This window comes from Pristiophorus japonicus, chromosome 1 (genome assembly GCF_044704955.1).
Source record: "Pristiophorus japonicus isolate sPriJap1 chromosome 1, sPriJap1.hap1, whole genome shotgun sequence".
Classification (NCBI taxonomy): Eukaryota; Metazoa; Chordata; class Chondrichthyes; family Pristiophoridae; genus Pristiophorus; species Pristiophorus japonicus.
The window spans coordinates 16,418,233-16,438,342 of NC_091977.1; the positions used below are offsets into that span (position 1 = coordinate 16,418,233).

General features: G+C 47.3%; 1 protein-coding gene across 2 annotated transcripts in view; it reads left to right on the plus strand.

Moving 5' to 3' along the window:
• LOC139262635 (G protein-coupled receptor kinase 6-like) overlaps positions 1-19,350 on the plus strand; it is a 188,113-nt gene extending 168,763 nt beyond the window's left edge. For both annotated transcript variants that reach the window (XM_070877790.1, XM_070877798.1), the window contains 7 exons: positions 1,441-1,478; positions 2,769-2,858; positions 6,527-6,735; positions 8,473-8,610; positions 14,431-14,568; positions 15,738-15,869; positions 17,304-19,350. In XM_070877790.1, coding sequence (XP_070733891.1) covers positions 1,441-1,478; positions 2,769-2,858; positions 6,527-6,735; positions 8,473-8,610; positions 14,431-14,568; positions 15,738-15,869; positions 17,304-17,360 — 802 coding nt within the window. In that variant the 3' untranslated portion in view covers positions 17,361-19,350. The remainder of the gene's footprint in view (positions 1-1,440; positions 1,479-2,768; positions 2,859-6,526; positions 6,736-8,472; positions 8,611-14,430; positions 14,569-15,737; positions 15,870-17,303) is intronic.
• The last annotated feature ends 760 nt before the right edge of the window (positions 19,351-20,110 follow it).

The following is a 20,110-nucleotide window of genomic DNA, read 5'->3' on the forward strand; positions in this document are numbered from 1 at the left end:
CAGCAAATACATTACAACCGGCATGGACCAGTTGGACCAAATGACCTGTTTCTGACGAAGGGTGGTCGATCTGAAACGTTAACTCTGTTTCTCGCACCACAGATGCTGTCTGACTTGCTGAGTGTTCCCAGCATTTTCTCTTTCGGTTTCAGATTTCCAGCACTCACAGTATTTTTGCTTTTGTTGCTGTGGCCTGTTCCTGTACTGTAGACTCTGTATAATGCCTTCAGTCATCACTCCTGACTCTCTCTCTCTCCCGCCCCCCCCCCCCCAACCCTGATGTCCGTGCCCAGTTACACTGGATCTCGGACGTGCTTTGGGAATGGTCATGTCTCCGTGATGCTGCTAATTTTTTTTTTAAATGGGCACAGTCATGCAAGAGGTTATGTGGCTTGGACTAATAATCCAGGGAAGGTGAGTTCACATCCTGCCATGGCCGTTTGATGATTTTACTGAATTGAGAAGAAATCTGAAAATAAAAAGCTGGTTCTATCTCGCCTGTCTTCCACCCTATCACAGACCTTCCCTTTTGTTCTTCCCTCCCACTTTCAGTGCTATTTAAGAATCTCCTCTTTTCAAACATTCTCCAGTTCTGACGAAGGGTCATCGACCCGCAATGTTAACTCTCTTTCTCTCCACAGATGCTGCCTGACCTGTCATGTATGTTTGTAGCCACCAGATGGCGTCATTGTTGGAGGCCACTGAGCAGCGCACATATGGTGCTGCTCAGGTATAAAAGGCCAGCCATTTTGAGAGCCAGGCACTTTGGGCTGAAATAAAGAAGAGCCAAGGTTGTACCTTGCTTAGTTAAACAGTACTCAGTTTGAACCTTTATTGCATACATAACATGACCACCTGAGATTTCCAGCATTTTCTGTTTTTATTTCAGTAAAAGTGACTGTGAGGTTTGTCATTTAAAAACCCAACTGGTTCACTAAAGCCCTCTTAGGGACGGAAACCTGCCGTCCTTACCCGCACTGGGCCTATATGTGACTCCAGTCCCACACCAACATGGTTGACTTCTTCACTGGTTTCTTCAGGGCAGCTAGTGGTGGGTAATAAATGCCGGCCTTGCCAGTGACGCCCTCCGTATCGAGAATAAAATGAAGCAATATGAGTCGAGCTTGCATTCGGCGCAGTGCAATTTCAACCGATTAGAGTTTCGTTCTTGCTTCCTGCTCTGGGTGTAAATCTACAAGTGAGTTATGGAATCTCTCCGTGCAGGGGGAGGGGGGGGCCATTCGGCCCATCATGTCTGTGCCAGCTCGATCCAATTAATCCCACTGCCCCTGCTCTTCCCCCCCATAGCCTTGCAAATATTTTCCCTTCAGGTATTTATCCAATTCCCTTTTGAATATTAATTAAATATTTACTGAGTTCCTTGCTTGCTCCTGCCAGAAACTTACTGTGTGTTTTTTTTTATCTCTTTCCCCCACTTAGAGATTTAAAGCCAGAAAACATCCTATTGGACGATCACGGTGAGATGCTTTCACAGATGCGGCGCACAGTTTGCTCAGCACACAGAGGTGCCAGAATTGCGAGGTTATACCTGTCGGGACAGGATGATGGGCTGGGTCTCTTGTCTCATTTTTTAAAAAGTGAAGGCTCTGAGGAGTGATCTGATAGAGGTCTTTAAAAAGGGTTAGCTACACAGAGAATGTTTAACGTCGCATCCCAAAGATGGCGCCTCTGACAGTGCAGCACTCACTGGCTGCTCCCACTGGAGTGCCAGCTGAGATTTTCTGAGCTCCATTCTCTGGGAGACTTGATCCTCTGCGAATAACGTCGCGTGTCCTTTGACCTCCACTGGGGGGCATTGGGACAGCGTCTCAATTTTGGGCGGAGTCGTGATCGCCAGTCGCCTCTGAAGAACGGCACCCGCTCAGCACTGCACTAGCCTGTCAGGCCGAGATCACGCGCTTGGTACTTGGTGTGAGACACAGATCCTCCCTGCAAGCACCTCACCCTCGGGAGAACGTGTGCTGTCAGCAGGAATTATTATTCCTCTTAACTTTAACTCTGCCTTCGTACCTCAACTTGTTCATCTCAATTTACCTACTGATTCACCCATCGGCCCCTGTGCTCGCTGACCTACACTGGCTCCTGGTCCAACAACGCCTCGATTTTATATTTAAAAAAAAATCTCATCCTTGTTTACAAATCCCTTCATGGCCTCGCCCCCCCCCCCCCCCTATTTCTGTAACCTCCTCCAGCCCCACTACCAACATTCCCGTTAAGCTGCACGGCCGCTCAGCGATCTGGAGGTCCCGTGCAGGCTGCTCACCGGTTTTATATTGAAGAAACAGCGCATGTGCGAAGATTTAAATGGGCCGCACAGCCAGTTAAAGGGACCGCGCACAGGGGGGGTGGGGTGGGGGGGGAAAAGAGAACTTTGCCTACAACCCTCCACAGTGGTCCCTTTTAGAGATTTAACTTTCTCCTCAACTCCACTTGAGGTTATAATATTGGAAGACTCTTGGTCCGTGCCTCCAACTGCTTGGAACCTACGCTGTGGAACTCCCTCCTTATACCTCTCCGCCTCGCTGCACCCCTCTCCTCCTTTTTAAGATGCTCCTTAAAACCTACCTCTTTGACCAGGCTTTCGGTCACCTGCCCTAATTTCTCCTCATGTGGCTCGGTGTCAAATCTTTTGTCTGATAATTGCGCCTGGGGACCTTTCACTACGTGCTGTATAAAAGCAGGTCGGTGTTGAACCGCGAATAGTTTCTTCCCGCCTTTGTCTAATCCGCTTCGCTGTTTCATTTCAGGGCACATCAGGATTTCCGATCTGGGTTTAGCCGTACAGATCCCGGAGGGCGAGACGATTCGCGGGCGGGTTGGGACTGTAGGTTACATGGGTGAGTATCCGAATCTCCAACCTCAGCAGCAAGATGACTGATCACTCCTTGGGCTAGAAACTCAGTTAGAGGACTCCTAAATTTAGCACCGAAAGAATTTTAGCCGCCGGGCCTAGCAAAGGGTGGAGTGGGGGGGTGGAGTGGAGTGGAGTGTGCAACTAAATATCCTGTTGCTAAAGAGCCAGCTCTGTGGTGCCCCAAGAGAGGCCGCCCTGTTTTCTAAAAAAAAAACACATCAGACCAAAATTCACACACAAATATTCCCGATACATTACTCAAAGTTAAATCGCCCCCCAAAAAAACTCCAAAAATCAATCGCACTTACCTGATGCAGTCGCGCCTTCCCTTGGCACCCCAGGACAGCTCTGTACGCCAGGCGAGGAAACCAAAGTTTGCTTCCGGGGGCGTTGCACACCGGCGCTGCTCTCCCGGGCAATACTCTTCCGTGCCGGCACACTCACGTTGCCGAACGGCGCTGCTGTCGGCGCTCGTTGGTGCTAACCACTTTAGCGCCCCTGTAGCGGGCGCTATCCAACCGAATTTCTCGCCCCTAGTCTCTCCACAGAATCCTGAGAATTAATTTTTCAAAAACGATTCCACTTAAGACCAGGTGGTGAGGGGTTGGGTGTGACGTTCCTGCGCACAGCCGCACAGCGGTCTGGAGATTCCGCTCAGGCCACTCACCGGCTTTTGCACCGTAAATAACCGCGCACATGCACGTATCTGAATGGCCGAGCAGCCGGTTAAAGGGACCGCGCACGAGAAAACATTAGAGGGAACGTTGGAAGGGGGGGTCTCTTTTACGTACTCCTTCCCCTGGGGGAGGGGCGTGGGGTCTCATTCTCCCCTCACCCTATCCCCGGGCCACGCTATTGTACATCTCGATATTGGGTTGTGAAAGTAGAACTCTGAGTGCCAGAGTTTGCTTACAGGAGATGATCGGTGCCACTCAGCCTGGGAGAATATCTGGAACAGGGCCTTCTCCCTGGTTCCAAGAATATGAATGGAGCACCTCGGTAGCCCGCCCGTTCAAAACCTCCATCCAATGGTCTCATGTTTTCGCGCAGTGTTTATTCCTGTTTGATTGATGCTTTTCCTTCATTTCACCAGCTGTAAAATGAAACCAATGTTTTTTTGAGTTTGGATTTACAATTGTTGTTCTGTTCACATGGAATAGAATATTTAAAATTAGTTTATGCGAAAAAGATCCGCATTTTCGACCCAATGTTTTCTGCCTTCACTGGGGTATGGTTCCATTGCCCTCCAGTGCCCATCACCCAACATAGAAACATAGAAAATAGGTGCAGGAGTAGGCCATTCGGCCCTTCTAGCCTGCACCGCCATTCAATGAGTTCATGGCTGAACATTCAACTTCAGTACCCCATTCCTGCTTTCTCGCCATACCCCTTGATCCCCCTAGCAGTAAGGACCTCATCTAACTCCTTTTTGAATATATTTAGTGAATTGGCCTCAACAACTTTCTGTGGTAGAGAATTCCACAGGTTCACCACTCTCTGGGTGAAGAAGTTCCTCCGCATCTCGGTCCTAAATGGCTTACCCCTTATCCTTAGACTGTGACCCCTGGTTCTGGACTTCCCCAACATTGGGAACATTCTTCCTGCATCTAACCTGTCTAACCCGTCAGAATTTTATATGTTTCTATGAGGTCCCCTCTCATTCTTCTGAACTCCAGTGAATACAAGCCCAGTTGATCCAGTCTTTCTTGATAGGTCAGTCCCGCCATCCCGGGAATCAGTCTGGTGAACCTTCGCTGCACTCCCTCAATAGCAAGAATGTCCTTCCTCAGGTTAGGAGACCAAAACTGTACACAATACTCCAGGTGTGGCCTCACCAATGCCCTGTACAACATGACCATCGTATACATGGGAGCCCAGGCAGAGAGGGTCAGTCGGTTATTTGACTGGGGAGGGCATCACTGCTAAGCTCGGTTCTAAAGTCCCCACATTTTACAGCAGGGGTGGCTAGAACATAAGAATTAGGAACAGGAGCAGGCCATCTAGCCCCTCGAGCCTGCTCCGCCATTTAAAAAGATCATGGCTGATCTAGCCGTGGACTCAGCTCCACTTACCTGCCCGCTCCCCATAACCCTTAATTCCCTTATTGGTTATAGGCAGGGACTAGGAGCGGGGATAGGAACATCGGAACAGAAGCTAGCCCCTCAAGCCTGTTCCGTCATTCAATGACTGATCTTTAACCTAACTCCGTATACCTGCCTTTGCCTCATACCTTTTGGGTAACAAATATCAATCTCCGATTTAAACTTAAAGATTGATCTAGCACCAATTGCCCTTTGCGGAAGAGAGTTCCAACTTCTACCACCCTTTGTGTGTAGAAGTGTTTCCTAACTTCAGCCTGAAAGGCCTGGCTCTAATCTTTAGATTCTGTCCCCATGTCCTAGAATCGTCAATCAGCGGAAGTAGTTTCTGTTAAGCATGGAAGAACTCCACCAGACTGAGTACTGTGAGCTAACACTGATGTGACCTTCGTCTCTTTAATACAACTCCAGAGCAGCATGTCAGACAACCTTTTATACTCCCTTGCACAAGGTGTGCAGGTGACCCTTGAGCCTCCAACAGTTGCGCCCTCTGGTGACAAGTCTTACACAGTTACAATGTTTACATACACAAGTTTCTCTCTCTATGTACCCTTCCACTTAATATCTTGAAAACTTCAATCAAATTACCTTTAGCCTAATTTCCAGGGAGTACAACCCAATTTGTGTATTCTCTCCTCGTAATTTAACCTTTGGAGTCTAGGTGTCGTTCTGGTTAATCTAGAATCCTGTCTGAATTCCTCTTCCTAAACACTGTAGCTCCTATAAGGCACCCTGGCTTGAGATTGGCTCAGATCGGGGAATGAGTCTGGGGTGGGGTGGGGGGGTGGGTCACCTGGTCTAGGTGGCTCAGTACCACAATGAGTGGTGAACTTACCCACTGGGCCACAGGGGCAGAGTATTGGTAGGGTGGAGGTAGTGCCAAAAACCGCGCACCAAGATTTCTGTCTGCTTGGTGTTCATTGGGCAGGGCGATGAAGTGCGACAGTTCTGTCAACTCTGGTCAGAGTGAAAAAGAAAGAAAAGGAAAGACTTGCATTTATATAGCGCCTTTCACGACCATCGGATGTCTCAAAGCGCTTTACAGCCAATGAAGTACTTTTGGAGTGTAGTCACTGTTGTAATGTGGGAAACGCGGCAGCCAATATTGCGCACAGCAAGCTCCCACAAACAGCACTGTGATAATGACCAGATAATCAGTTTTAGTGATTGAGGGATAAATATTGGCCAGCACACTGGGGTTAACTCCCCTGCTCTTATACAAAATAGGGTCATAGGATCTTCTACACCCACATGAGAGAGCAGCAGACGGGCATTTGGTTTAACGTCTCATCCGAAAACCGGCACCTCTGGCTGTGCAGCACTGGGAGGCTCAGCCTAGATTTATGTGCTCAAGTCTCTGGAGTGGAACTTGAACCCAGGAGCTTCTGACTGAGGCGAGTGCTGCCCACTGAGCCATGGCTGACATGTGGTTAGGGTGGGAGGAGGCTCGTGTTGTGGAGCATTAACCCCGGCACAGACCAGTTGGGCCGATTGGCCTGTTTGTGTGCTGTGAATCCAGTGCCGTTATTCTCTGTTGTGTTTGGCTTTTAAGCTCCGGAGGTGATCAACAATGGCCGTTACTCCTTCAGCCCTGACTGGTGGGGGCTCGGCTGCCTGGTCTACGAGATGATTCGGGGCCAGTCGCCTTTTCGAAAGCGTAAAGAGAAGGTGAAGCGGGAGGAGGTTGATCGACGAGTGAAAGAGGATATGGAAGATTACTCTGACAAGTTCTCTGAGGAGACACGTTCCATCTGTGGCATGGTGAGTACGCTCGGTTTTGTTGAAAGGTTTATTGTAAAGCTTTCCATCTGCCTGCCCTCGGGCAGCCTCATGATGTTGTCCTTTGGCTGGAAGGCTAGAATAGCCGGGGGAGGTGGGCGGCGGCGGTGGTGTGGTGAGGTGTTTGGGTACAGACTCCATGAAATTGCTGCTTGTGTCGGTCTCTGCTGACCAACAGGGGGCGTACTGCATGGGCTTTGAACGGGCCTAGTTAATGGTTGAGCAAACCAAACAAGAAACTCGGATTTAAAATTCTCCATCGCTTTCAAATTACTCCATGGCCTCGCCCCTCTCTATCTTTGTAACCTCCTCCAGTCCTACTTGGGTACCGAGCTTATGGTCTACAGGGCAGTAGTGATACCCGCCCTCCTGTATGACTCAGAGAGACGTGGACCATATACAGCAGACACACCAAATCGCTGGAGAAGTACCACCAACTATGTCTCCGCAAGATCCTGCAAATCCCCTGGGAGTATAGACGCACCAACGTCAGTGTTCTCGATCAGGCCAACATTGAAGCACTGACCACACTCGACCAGCTCCGTTGGGCGGGCCACATTGTCCGCATGCCCGGCACACGACTCCCAAAGTAAGCGCTCTACTCGGAACTCCAACATAGCAGGTGAGCCCCAGGTGGGCAGAGGAAACGTTTCAAGGACGCCCTCAAAGCCTCCTTGATAAAATGCAACATCCCCACCGACACGTGGGAATCCCTGGCCAAAGACCGCCCTAAATGGAGGAAGAGCAACCGGGAGGGCGCTGAGCACCTTGAGTCTCGGCGTCGAGAGCATGCAGAAAACAAGCGCAGGCAGCAGAAGGAACTTGCGGCAAACCAGACTCCCCACCCACCCTTTCCTTCAACCACTGTCTGTCCCACCTGTGACAGAGACTGTAATTCCCGTATTGGATTGTACAGCCACCTGAGAACTCAGAGTGGAAGCAAGTCTTCCTCGATTTCGAGGGACTGCCTATGATGATGACGACTTGGGTGGAATAAAATCCCAGGAGGTATGAAGAGTCGCTCCTGAGTCGTCTTCAACTGGTTAATAACAACTTCCAGAAACCCCATCGCATTTTCAGGAGACCGATTCCAACAATATCTTTCACTTGTAGAACGCCTATAATCTCCTCCAGCTCGGCAACCCTCCAAGATCTCTGCTGCTCCAATTCTGACTTCGTGTGCATCCCCGATTCTAATCACTCCATCGTTGGCGGCCGTGCCTTCAGCTGCCTAGCCATAAAGCTCTGGAATTCCCGCACTAAATCTCTGCATCTCTCTCCTCCTTTTGAGACGCTCCTTAAACCCGACCTCTATCACCACCTGATTTAATATCTCTCTACGTGGCTCGTTGTCAAATTTTGTCTGATAATCGCTCCTGCGAAGCGCCTTGGGACGTTTTACTATTTTCAAGGCGCTATATAAATGCAGGTGGTTGTTAAAGATAAAACTCCCAACGGGATAAAGGGAAGTAAATTTTTATTTAATTTAAAATTAAATGTTAGCCAATGCAAAATATCTTGGCATGGTGCTTGTGGATTGAAATTGCATTATTTTCAAACTTGGTAGGAAATATTTTGAGCAAAGGTATTTTGGGTTAATAACTTTTAATGTAGGCATGCGCTCATGGGTGTTTAGCAGTGTCAAGGCCCGATTTATAATTGGCTGCAGTGTGATTTGAGTTGAAACCATTCTCGTGTTGCCTCAATGGCCTTTTGCAGTTGCTGACCAAAGATCCAAAGGAACGGTTGGGCTGCCGAGGAGGAGGAGCTGGCGAGGTGAAGCAACATCCTATATTTCAGCACATCAACTTCAAGAGGCTCGAGGCGAACATGTGGGACCCTCCTTTTGTTCCGGATGTGAGTGCATAAAACGCTTTGAAAATTGCCCCACCCCCAAAAGTGCAATTTTTATGCGACTTCAATATTGATCTAACTTCCCGCTGATCTTTAAATGTTTTACTTAAATTGAAGTGAAACGGCCAAACTTTGATTCTTCAGTTTGGTGAGGGAGGGGGGGTTGGTGGTGGGTGGGGGGTTGTAGAGGAGGGGAAAGGTGGAGAGGAGGAATAATGTGGATTGCCGAGGTATCTTTGACCCCATTTGTCTGCCCTCATGTGGATGTAAAAGATTCCACGGCACTATTTCAAAGAAGAGCAGGGGAGTTCGCCCCAGTGTCCTGGCCAATAATTATCCCTCAACCAACATCAGTAAAAACAGATTATGACGGTGTGCACCTGGGCAGGACCGGAACCGATGTCCTAGGCGGAGTGTTTGCTAGTGCTGTTGGGGAGGGTTTAAACTAAAATGGCAGGGGGATGGGAATCTATGCAGGGAGGCAGAGGGAAGTAAGAAGAGGGCAGAAACAAAAGGTAGGAAGGAGAAAAGTAAGAGTGGAGGGCAGAGAAATCGAGGGCAAAAATCCAAAAGGGCCACATTACAACATAATTCTAAAAGGACAAAGAGTGTTAAAAAAACAAGCCTGAAGGCTCTGAGTCTCAATGCGAGGAGCATTGGTAATAAGGTGGATGAATTAACTGCGCAGATAGCTGTTAATGGATATGATGTAATTGGGATTACGGAGACATGGCTCCAGGGTAACCAAGGCTGGGAACTCAACATCCAGGGATATTCAATACTCAAAGGATAGACAGGAAGGAAAAGGAGGTGGGGGTAACGTTACTGGTTAAAGAGGAGATTAACGCAATAGTAAGGAAGGACATTAGCGTGCATGATGTGGAATCTGTATGGGTAGAGCTGCGAAACACCAAAGGGCAGGAAACATTAGTGGGAGTTGTATACAGACCACCAAACAGTAGTAGGGAGGTTGGGGATGGCATCAAACAGGAAATTAGGGACGTGTGCAATAAAGGTACAGCAGTTATCATGGGTAACTTTAATCTGCATATTGATTGGGCTAACCAAACTGGTAGCAATACTGTGGAGTTGTTGTTCCTGGAGTGTATAAGGGATGGTTTTCAAGACCAATATGGCGAGGAACCAACTAGAGAGCAGGCCATCCTAGACTGAGTCTTGTGTAACGAGAGAGGATTAATAGCAATCTGGTCGTGCGACGCCCCTTGGGGAAGAGTGACCATAATATGGTAGAATTCTTCATTAAGATGGAGAGTGACAGAGACTAGGGTCCTGAACTTAAAGAAAGGAAACTTCGATGGTATGAGACATGAATTGGCTAGGATAGACTGGCGAATGATATGTAAAGGGTCGACAGTGGGTAGGCAATGGCAGACGTTTAAATATCACATGGATGAACTGCAACAATTGTACATCCCTGTCTGGCGTAAAAATAAAAAAGGGAAGGTTGCTCAACTGTGGCTATCAAAGGGAAATTTGGGAAAGTGTTAAATCCAAGGAAGAGGCATATAAATTGGCCAGCAAAAGCAGCAAACCTGAGGACTGGGAGAAATTTAGAATTCAGCGGAGGAAGACTAAGGGTTTAATTAGGAGGGAGAAAATAGAGTATGAGAGTAAGCTTGCAGGGCACATTAAAAACTGACTGCAAAAACTGCTATAGATAAGTGAAGAGAAAAAGATTAGTGAAGACTAATGCAGGTCCCTTGCAGTCAAACAGGTGGATTCATAATCGGACAAGGAAATGGCAGATCAATTGAACAAATTTTTTGGTTCTGTTTTCACTAAAGAAGACACGAGAAGGGGGAACTGAGGGACATCCTTATTCGTCAGGAAATGGTGTTGGGGAAATTGGAGGGACTGAAGGCTGATAAATCCCCAGGGCCTGATAGTCTGCATCCCAGAGTACTTAAGGAAGTGGCCCTAGAAATAGTAGCTGCATTGGTGGTCATTTTCCAACATTCCATGGGCTCTGGATCAGTTCCTATGGATTGGAGGGTAGCTAATGTAACCCCACTTTTTTTTTTTAAAAAAAGGAGGGAGAGAGAAAATAGGGAATTATAGACCGGTTAGCCTGACATTGGTGGTGGGGAAAATGTTGGAGTAAATTATTAAAGATGTAATAGCGCATTTGGAAAGCAGTGACAGGATTGGTCCAAGTCAGCATGGATTTATGAAAGGGAAATCATGCTTGACAAATCTTCTGGAATTTTTTGAGGATGTAACTAGTAGAGTGGATAAGGGAGAACCAGTGGATGTGGTGTATTTGGACTTTCAAAAGGCTTTTGACAAGGTCCCACACAAGAGATTAGTGTGCAAAATTAAGGCACATGGGCCCAAGTTTTGGCCTCAGTTGCTCCTGATTTTTTGGGGCAACTGGTCTAGAATGGAGTATCTTAGAAATTCAAATTTAGTTTGCTCCAGTTCTAGTCAGTTAGAACAGTTTCACTTTGGAACAGAATTTTTTTTTTCAAAGGGGGGCGTGTCCGGCCACTTACGCCTGTTTTCAAAGTTTCGTCAGTGAAAACTTACTCCAAACTAACTTAGAATGAAGTAAGTGAAGATTTTTGTACGCTGGAAAAAACCTTGTCTACACTTTAGAAAATCAGGAGTAGGTTACAAATCAGGCGTAGGGAATTTAGTGGGGGGGGGGGGGGTTAAAGGGAAGTTTACAAACATTAAACACCAGTTTTACAAATAAAGAGCCATCATCAATAATAAATGATAACATCAAAAAATCAATCAAAAAAAATTAATAAATATTTTTTTTTAAATCAATAAATAAAACATGTTCTACTTACCGACTGCAGCACCGGGAGCCCTCCAACAGCGTGCTGGGATGCCCCCCCCAGTGTGTCTCTGTCAGTGTCTCTGTCTGTCTGTGTGTGTGTCTCACTCTCTGTCTGTCAGTGTCTGTGTTTCTGACAGCGAGGGGGGGGGTAGAGAGAGAGAGAGAGGGAGGAGGGGGGTAGAGAGAGAGAGAGAGGGAGGGGGGGGTTAGAGGGCGAGGGGGGGTTAGAGGGAGAGGGCGAGGGGGGGTTAGAGGGAGAGGGCGAGGGGGGGGGTAGAGGGAGAGGGCGAGGGGGGGGTAGAGGGAGAGGGCGAGGGGGGGGTAGAGGGAGAGGGCGAGGGGGGGGCAGAGGGAGAGAGAGAGGGGAGTAGAAAGAGATTGGGGGGGGTGGGGAAACGGGGAGGGAGGCTGAACGTGCCGGGCCCAAGACTTCGGGCAGGGCCCGTCCCCAGCACCAGATTTACAGGTAGGTGGCGTTGGGTCGGGTCCGGGATCGGGAGCATGGGTCAGATCGGGGGGGGGGGTAGGAGGGCGGGAGCGCGGGTCGGTTCAGTTCGGGTTCGGGTGGAGGGGTGGGGGGCAGAGGGAGGTCGAGTCGGTACGTGTCGGGGGAGGGAGGGAGGGAGGTCAGTTTGGGTCGGGTCCAGTCCGGGTGGGGGGGGGGGGTCGGGAGCACGGATCGGGGTGGTGGAGGGAGGCAGGTTCGGGTCGGGGGGGGTGGGGGGGAAGGGAGGGAGGTCAGGTCGGTTGGGGGGGGAGGAGGGGGAAGCGTAGGTCGGGTCCGGGGGTGGAGGGGGAAGCGGGAGTCGGGTCGGGAGGGAGCAGGAGCTGGGCGTGGGAGGCAGCCTTATGCACGCAGCCCCAGTGAGGCCATTCGGCCAGGGCTAGGGGCTGCGTGCTTCGGGCCCCTCCCACACATTTTTGGGCGGCTGGAGCTACTGCACATGCGCGGCACTGTTTTCAGCGCAGGGACCTAGCTCCGCCCCCCACGGCTCGTGCTGCGCTGCGCTGAGCTGCAAACAACCTGCAGGGAGCCGGAGAATCTTAAGTTTTTTTTTTAGGCGCACTTTGTGGCGCGAAAAACGTGCGTCCAGGTCAGGGCTGCGCTGTTCTCGGCGCGGCCCAAAACTTGGGCCCATGGCATTGGGGGTAATGTATTGACGTGGATAGAGAAATGGTTGGCAGACAGGAAACAAAGACTTGGAATAAACGGGTCCTTTTCAGAATGGCAGGCAGTGACTAGTGGGGTGTCACAGGATTCAGTGCTGGGACCTCGGCTATTTACAATATACATCAATGATTTCGACGAAGGAAATGAATGTAATATCTCCAAGCTTGCAGATGACACTAAGCTGGGTGGCGGTGTGAGCTGTGAGGAAGATACTAAGAGGCTGCAGGGGGACTTGGACAGGTTAGGTGAATGGGCAAATGCATGGCAGATGCAGTATAATGTCAATAAATGTGAGGTTATCCACTTTGGTGGCAAAAACAGGAAAGCAGATTATTATCTGAATGGTGACAGATTAGTAAAAGGGAAGGTGCAATGAGACCTGGGTGTCATGGTACATCAGTCATTGAAGGTAGGCATGCAGGTACAGCAGGCAGTAAAGAAAGCAAATGGCATGCTGGCCTTCATAGCGAGGGGATTTGAGTATAGGAGCAGGGAGGTCTTACTGCAGTTGTACAGGGCCTTGGTGAAACCACACCTGGAGTATTGTGTACAGTTTTGGTGGTCTAATCTGAGGAAGGACGTGCTTGCTATTGAGGGAGTGCAGCGACTGATTCCCGGGATGGCAGGACTGACATATGAGGAAAGACTGGATAGGCTATGCTTATACTCACTGGAATTTAGTAGAATGAGAGGGGATCTCATAGAAACGTATAAAATTCTGACGGGACTGGACAGGTTAGATGCAGGAAGAATGTTCCTGATGTTGGGGAAGTCCAGAACCAGGAGACACTGTCTAAGGATAAGGGGTAAGCCATATAGGACTGATATGAGGAGAAACTTTTTCACCGAGAGTTGTGAGCCTGTGGAATTCTCTACCACAGAAAGTTGTTGAGTGCAGTTCGTTGGACATATTCAAAGGGAGTTAGATGTGGCCCTTACAGCTAAAGGGATTAGGGGGTATGGAGAGAAGACTGGGGTGGGGTACTGAAGTTGCATGATCAGCCATGATCATATTGAATGGCGGTGCAGGCTTGAAGGGCCAACTGGCTTACTCCTGCACCTATTTTCCATGTTTCTATGACCTAGAATTACATAGGATGTACAGCGCAGAAACAGGCTAATAGGTCAGCTGTATCTCAGTGGGTAGCACTCTCGCCTCTGAGTCAGACGGTTATGGGTTCAAGTCCCACTCCAGGGACTTGAGCACGAAAACTCTAGGCTGACATTCCAGTGCAGTGCTGAGGGAGTGTTGCACTGTCGGAGGTGCCGTCTTTCGGGTGAGAAGTTAAACCGAGGCCCCGTCTGCTCACAAGTGGAGAGGAGAAGAGAGGTGTCCTGCATAATATTTATCCCTCAATCAACATAACATAAAAACAGATTAACTGGTGATTATCACATTGCTGTTTGTGGGAGCTTGCTGTGCGCAAATTGGCTGCCGCGCTTCCGACATTAGAACAGTGACTGCACTCCAAAAGAGCTTCATTGGTTGTAAAGCGCTTTGAGATGTCCAGCGGTCGTGAAAGGTGCGATATAAATCTTTCAATGCTGGTGTTTAGTCTCCAAACAAGCCTTCTCCCACACCTCTTCACCTAACTCCATCATCATACTCTCCTATTCCTTTCCACCCCACGTGTGTTTGTCTAGCTTTGTCTTCAATGCTTCGTCATCGTGCATCTCATTGTTGCTTGTGCGCAAATTGGTTGCTGCGTTTCCTGCATTACAACAGTGACTGCACTCCAAAAGGTACTTCATTGGCTATAAAGTGTTTGGGATGTTCTAAAGTGTTTGGGATGTTCCAAGGTGATGAAAGGCGTTGATAGAAATGCATCTTGTGTTTGTTTTGCAGCCCAGAGCGGTTTACTGCAAAGACGTCTTGGACATTGAGCAATTCTCCACAGTCAAAGGGGTAAACCTGGATCCGACAGATGACAACTTCTACTCCACGTTTGTCACGGGCAGTGTCTGCATTCCTTGGCAAAACGAGGTAACGTAACTTGTACGCAGACGCTCAGCAGTCAACCCAATAGCAGGCCAGGTAGATGATCAACGTCATTGAAGGTTGGCATGCAGGTACAGCAGGCGGTTAAGAAAGCAAATGGCATGTTGGCCTTCATAGCGAGGGGATTTGAGTACAGGGGCAGGGAGGTGTTGCTACAGTTGTACAGGGCCTTGGTGAGGCCACACCTGGAGTATTGTGTACAGTTTTGGTCTCCTAACCTGAGGAAGGACATTCTTGCTATTGAGGGAGTGCAGCGAAGGTTCACCAGGGATGGCGGGACTGACATATCAAGAAAGACTGGATCAACTGGGCTTGTATTCACTGGAGTTCAGAAGAATGAGAGGGGACCTCATAAACGTTTAAAATTCTGACGGGTTTAGACAGGTTAGATGCAGGAAGAATGTTACCAATGTTGGGGAAGTCCAGAACCAGGGGTCACAGTCTAAGGATAAAGGATGAGCCGTTTAGGACCGAGATGAGGAGAAACTTCTTCACCCAGAGAGTGGTGAACCTGTGGAATTCTCTACCACAGAAAGTTGTTGAGGCCAATTCACTAAATATATTCAAAAAGGAGTTGGATGCAGGGGGAACAAGGGGTATGGCGAGAAAGCAGGAATGGGGTACTGAAGTTGTATGTTCAGCCATGAACTCATTGAATGGCGGTGCAGGCTCGAAGGGCCGAATGGCCTACTCCTGCACCTATTTTATATGTTTCAATGTAAATTGGTTGCCGCGTTTCCCACATTACAACAGTGACTACACTCCAAAAGTACTTCATTGGCTGCAAAGCGCTTTGAGATGTCCGGTGGTCGTGAAAGGTGCTATATAAATCCAAGTCTTACTTTTTAAAGACCCATCTGGTTCACTCTTTGCGTTGAGGGAAGGAAACCTGCCGTCCTTGCCCGGTCTGGTTGACACATGACTCTAATCCCATACAAACATGGTTGACTCTTAACTGGCCTCTGAATATGTCCTAGCAAAGCCGCTCAATTGAATCAGTGGGAGATGGCCACTGCCACCATCTTCTCAGGACATCTAGGGATGGGCACTAAATGCCAGCCTTGCCAGCAACGCCCATATTTCAAGAATGAACAACAACAAAAAAATGGCAATTTGTTCATTTAATTAGAAATTTTTTTTTAATCGTACTGCAGATGATTGACACAGAATGTTTTAAAGAAGTAAATACCTATGGCAGTGATGGGACATTATCGCCAGACCTGGACAGCAACAAGCCCGATCCACCTCCTAAACGAGGCCTGTGGCATAGGCTTTGCAGACGTGAGGTAAGCCACTTTTAATCGTTTCATGGAGTTCCCCGCCCCAATTTTCCTCACCCAAGTTTTCCATCATGCCGTCTCTTGCGCCTACTCCGCCATTCAATAAGATCATGCTGATCTTCTACCTCAACTCCACTTTCCTGCCCTATCTCCATATCCTTTGATTCTCAGTCCACAAATTTAACAATCTCGGCCTTTGAATATACTCAACGACTGAGCATCCACAGCCCTCTGGGGTAGAGAATTCCAAAGGTTCACAACCCTATGTGGGAAGAAGTTTCTCCTCATCTTAGTTGTAAATGAATGACCCCTTATCCAGTGACTGTGATCCCTGGTTCTCGACTCCCCAGCCAGGGGAAACAGCCTCTCTATCCTGTATGGATACAGACAAAATTAAGCTATTTGGTTCTCGTGTGCAACTAGATTCTACAGCAAACGTTGCAGAGATTGAACCTGGCTAAGAAGGGGAAAAAAACAATAGAAAAGTTGTATCAAATCCCAAAACATGGGATTAATTGTTTTATAAATCTATCCTCTCAAGCCATCTCAGAATTTTATACGTTTCAATGAGACCACCTCTCATTGTTCTAAACTCCAGTGAGTAAAGAATCATAGTTTACAGTACAGAAGGAGGCATTTCGGCCCATCCTGTCCACACCGGCCGACTAAGCTATCCAGCCTGATCCCACTTTCCAGCTCTTGGCCCGTAGCCCTGGAGGTTACAGCACTTCAGATGCACATCCAAGTACTTTTTAAATGTGGTGAGGGTTTCTGCCTCGACCACTGTTTCAGGCAGGGAGTTCCAGACCCAAAGCAACTGCTGGGTGAAAATAATTCTCCTCAAATCTCCTCCTTTAAATCTATGCTCCCTGGTTATTGACCCCTCTGCAAGGGAAATAGGTCCTACTATCCACTCTAATTTTATACACCTCAATCAGGTCTCTCCTCAATCTCCTCTGTTCCAAAGAAAACAACCCCAGCCTATCCAATCTCTCCTCATAGCTAAAATTTTCCAATCCAGAATTGTGAACCTGTGGACGCTGTGGAATTCTCTACCACAGAACGTTGTTGAGGCCAGTTCGTTAGATGTATTCAAAAGGGAGTTAGATGTGGCCCTTATGGCGAAAGGGATCAAGGGGTATGGAGAGAAGGCAGGAATGGGGTACTGAGGTGAATGATCAGCCATGATCTTATTGAATGGTGGTGCAGGCTTAAAGGGCTGAATGGCCTACTCCTGCACCTATTTTCTATGTAGGTAACTCTCTCGGCCCAATCTCCCCATGTGACAACCCTCTCACCCCAGGAATCAGTCTGGTGAATCTTTGTTGCACCACCTCTAAGGCAAGTATGTCTTTCCTTAGGTAAGGAGACTAAAACTGTGCACAGTTGCGATAACTAATGTGTGTTTTTTGTGTTTCATTCACCATTCTCTCGCTCCAGGTCTGTTTCAAAAGCAGCTTCAGTGATGATGAAGACGACCCTGCAAGAATTCAGTAGTTGCCAAGGCAACCATATATTCCCTTGAAAAGAAGAAATGTGGAAACCGATAGATTTTAGGTTAAACTGGGAACATGTATTAATATGTATTATATTTCAACAAAAAAAATAACTGCTGTATGAGTTTACATATTTTGTACATTTGTACTTGAATTATGTCCTAGATGTATATTTTCACTAAAGTTGTACAAAAAGCCATATATTAAGTACCACTTGAATGCACACATTAATTTTAGCAGGAATTACTTTGGAATTATCTATTTAAAAGTTTATTTTGAATTATTTTTTTAAAACAGAAGAAGCACAGCAATGTAAATGTGGCACGCTATTTGCAACCCGTGATTCAAGAGTGACTTGGCTGGATTTTGTTTCAGTAGAGTGGGCCTATGTACACATGCACTTGCTGTCTAGGTGCTTGCTAATGCGTGTACCACTGAGTGAATGTGTGTGTGTGTGTGTAATTATGTACATGCCTGTGTGTGTATACACACGTGTGTGTGTGTATATGTATATAGATAATTATATACACGTGTGTGTGTGTGTGTGTGTGTGTATGTATATATAATGTGTGTGTGTGTATATATAATTATATACACGTGTGTGTGTGTGTATATGTATGTGAGTATGTATGTGTGTGTGTGTGTATATGTAAATATGTGTGGCCTGGAATCGCATCCTGTGGTCCAGGTAAACTCCACCTCAAGTGCAAATATTGTGAATTCTGTGTGTTCGTTTTTCTTCTCCTGTTTTGTTGGAATTGGACCCTTGTTGCTGTGTTCATAGGCCTAACATTTATCATCAGAATGGATCGTAACTAAGGCCACTGATTTAGGGTCTGCACGGAAAACAGGATGGAATTCAAGCTCCTCGAAGCACGAAATAACGGCACGCAAGGGAAAACAGAATCTGGCGCATTCAATGTGTCTAATTCCAAACTGATCGAATGCAAGTCCTCCCCCCACCCTCAATGATAATCCCATCCCATTTAATAAAATGGAATTTGTCTTAATTGGGTTATCATTAATTGGTTTGGCCTCATTCTGTAAATGGGCCGAGTCACATAACATGATTTCCTCCATAACCCTAGTTTTTTAAAAATCCCGGACTTTCCTGCGCTTCTAATTCTGCGCTCTTGAGCATCCCTCGTTGTAATCGCTCAACCATTGGTGGCCGTGCCTTCGATTGCCTCGGCCCAAGCTCTGGAACTGCCTGCCTAAACCTCTGACCTTAAAACATAACTCTTTGACCAAGATTTTGGTCACCTGCGGTAATTTCTACTTATGGTGTCAAATTTTTAATCTCATAATACTCCTGTGGAGCGCCTGAAGTTTCACTACATTAAAGGCGCAATATATATACAAGTTGTTATTGATAAAAGCAGAACTTGACTAATTGAACCAACGTGAACCAGTGGCCCTGGTTAATGCATTGAAAGCTTTGTAGCCTCACATCTGTGGAAACATTCCCATATTACTTTATCGATAAACCTGAAGTTCTGACGGCGTCAGATTTGCCCGTACCAAACTTATTTTTTAAAAACAAACTATATATTTTCCTCCTTTGTGTTGGGTATTTTTCATTTCCTAAAAGCTGTGAAGGATTTAAGTTGATCTCCATATTCTGTAATATTGGACTTTTTGTGGTTTCAGTGTCTTGCACTAAGTGCCATTTTTATTTTTTAGATGTTGCCTGTTCTCAACACACATTTTCCAATTGTATTTAAGACAAAAAAAGCATGTGGGTATTGTATCTGCAAACTTGTTATCGATGAGGCATCACTGTGCCTAGATATCAGAATCTCATGTTGAACAGGTCTGATTCCATTACACTTAGTGACCGGTTTTGTGCTAATATAAGTTGTGTGTTTTTTTTAATCCAGTGTATGTATATCCTTCCTAAACTGGGAATCTTATTAGGTTCTTGCCTAGTGTCACTGGGTTTATTTTTTATTATGTTGGAGCATTTTAAATTAATAAATACTGCCATTTGTATACGGTTCCATCGTCTTGTGTTTGTGAATGAAGCATTTCCCCAAGATGAAACCTCATGAAGGTGTTTTTGCTCGTTCGATCTCGTCCTCCTGAAATTCTCCCGCTCAGCGGTATTCCCATTTCTCATGTGATGCATACGGATGGGGAAGGTGGTCCGATCGTTGCTGGCACATCGATCGAGAAGGATTTATTGGCTTCCCATCCTCTCTAACAATCCAACTGTTCGACAAATGACCCGAGTTTGTTTTGCCTCCATTATCGTATCTGCCGTATATTCCAAGTCTTAAGAGCAGAGAAGGTCGAGAGGAGATTAGATAGAGATGCTCAAAATCATGAGGGGTCTGGACAGAGTAGAGAAACTATTTACACAGCGAGTGGTTAGGATCTGGAATGCACGGCCTGAGAGAGTGGTGGAGGCAGATTCAATCGTGGCTTGTAAAAGGGAACTGGATAAGTACCTGAAGGATAAAGATTTGCAGGGCTACGGGGAAAGGGTGTGGGACTAGCTGAAGTGCTCTTGCAGAGAGCCAGTATGGGCTCGACGGACCGAATGGCCGCCTCCTGTGCTGGAACCATTCTATGATTCTATAACCACTCTGTCGCGATACCCGCTGATACTGGCCTCAGATTTGCCCCTCCGGTTTTAACCGATGTGTCCTCGACCTACTTTCATTGCTTACACCAATAGTGCTCAGTGATTTCTCCCTTCCATACCATTTTTTGAATAAATAGATCTTCTCGGAGGTTATCGCCATCAAG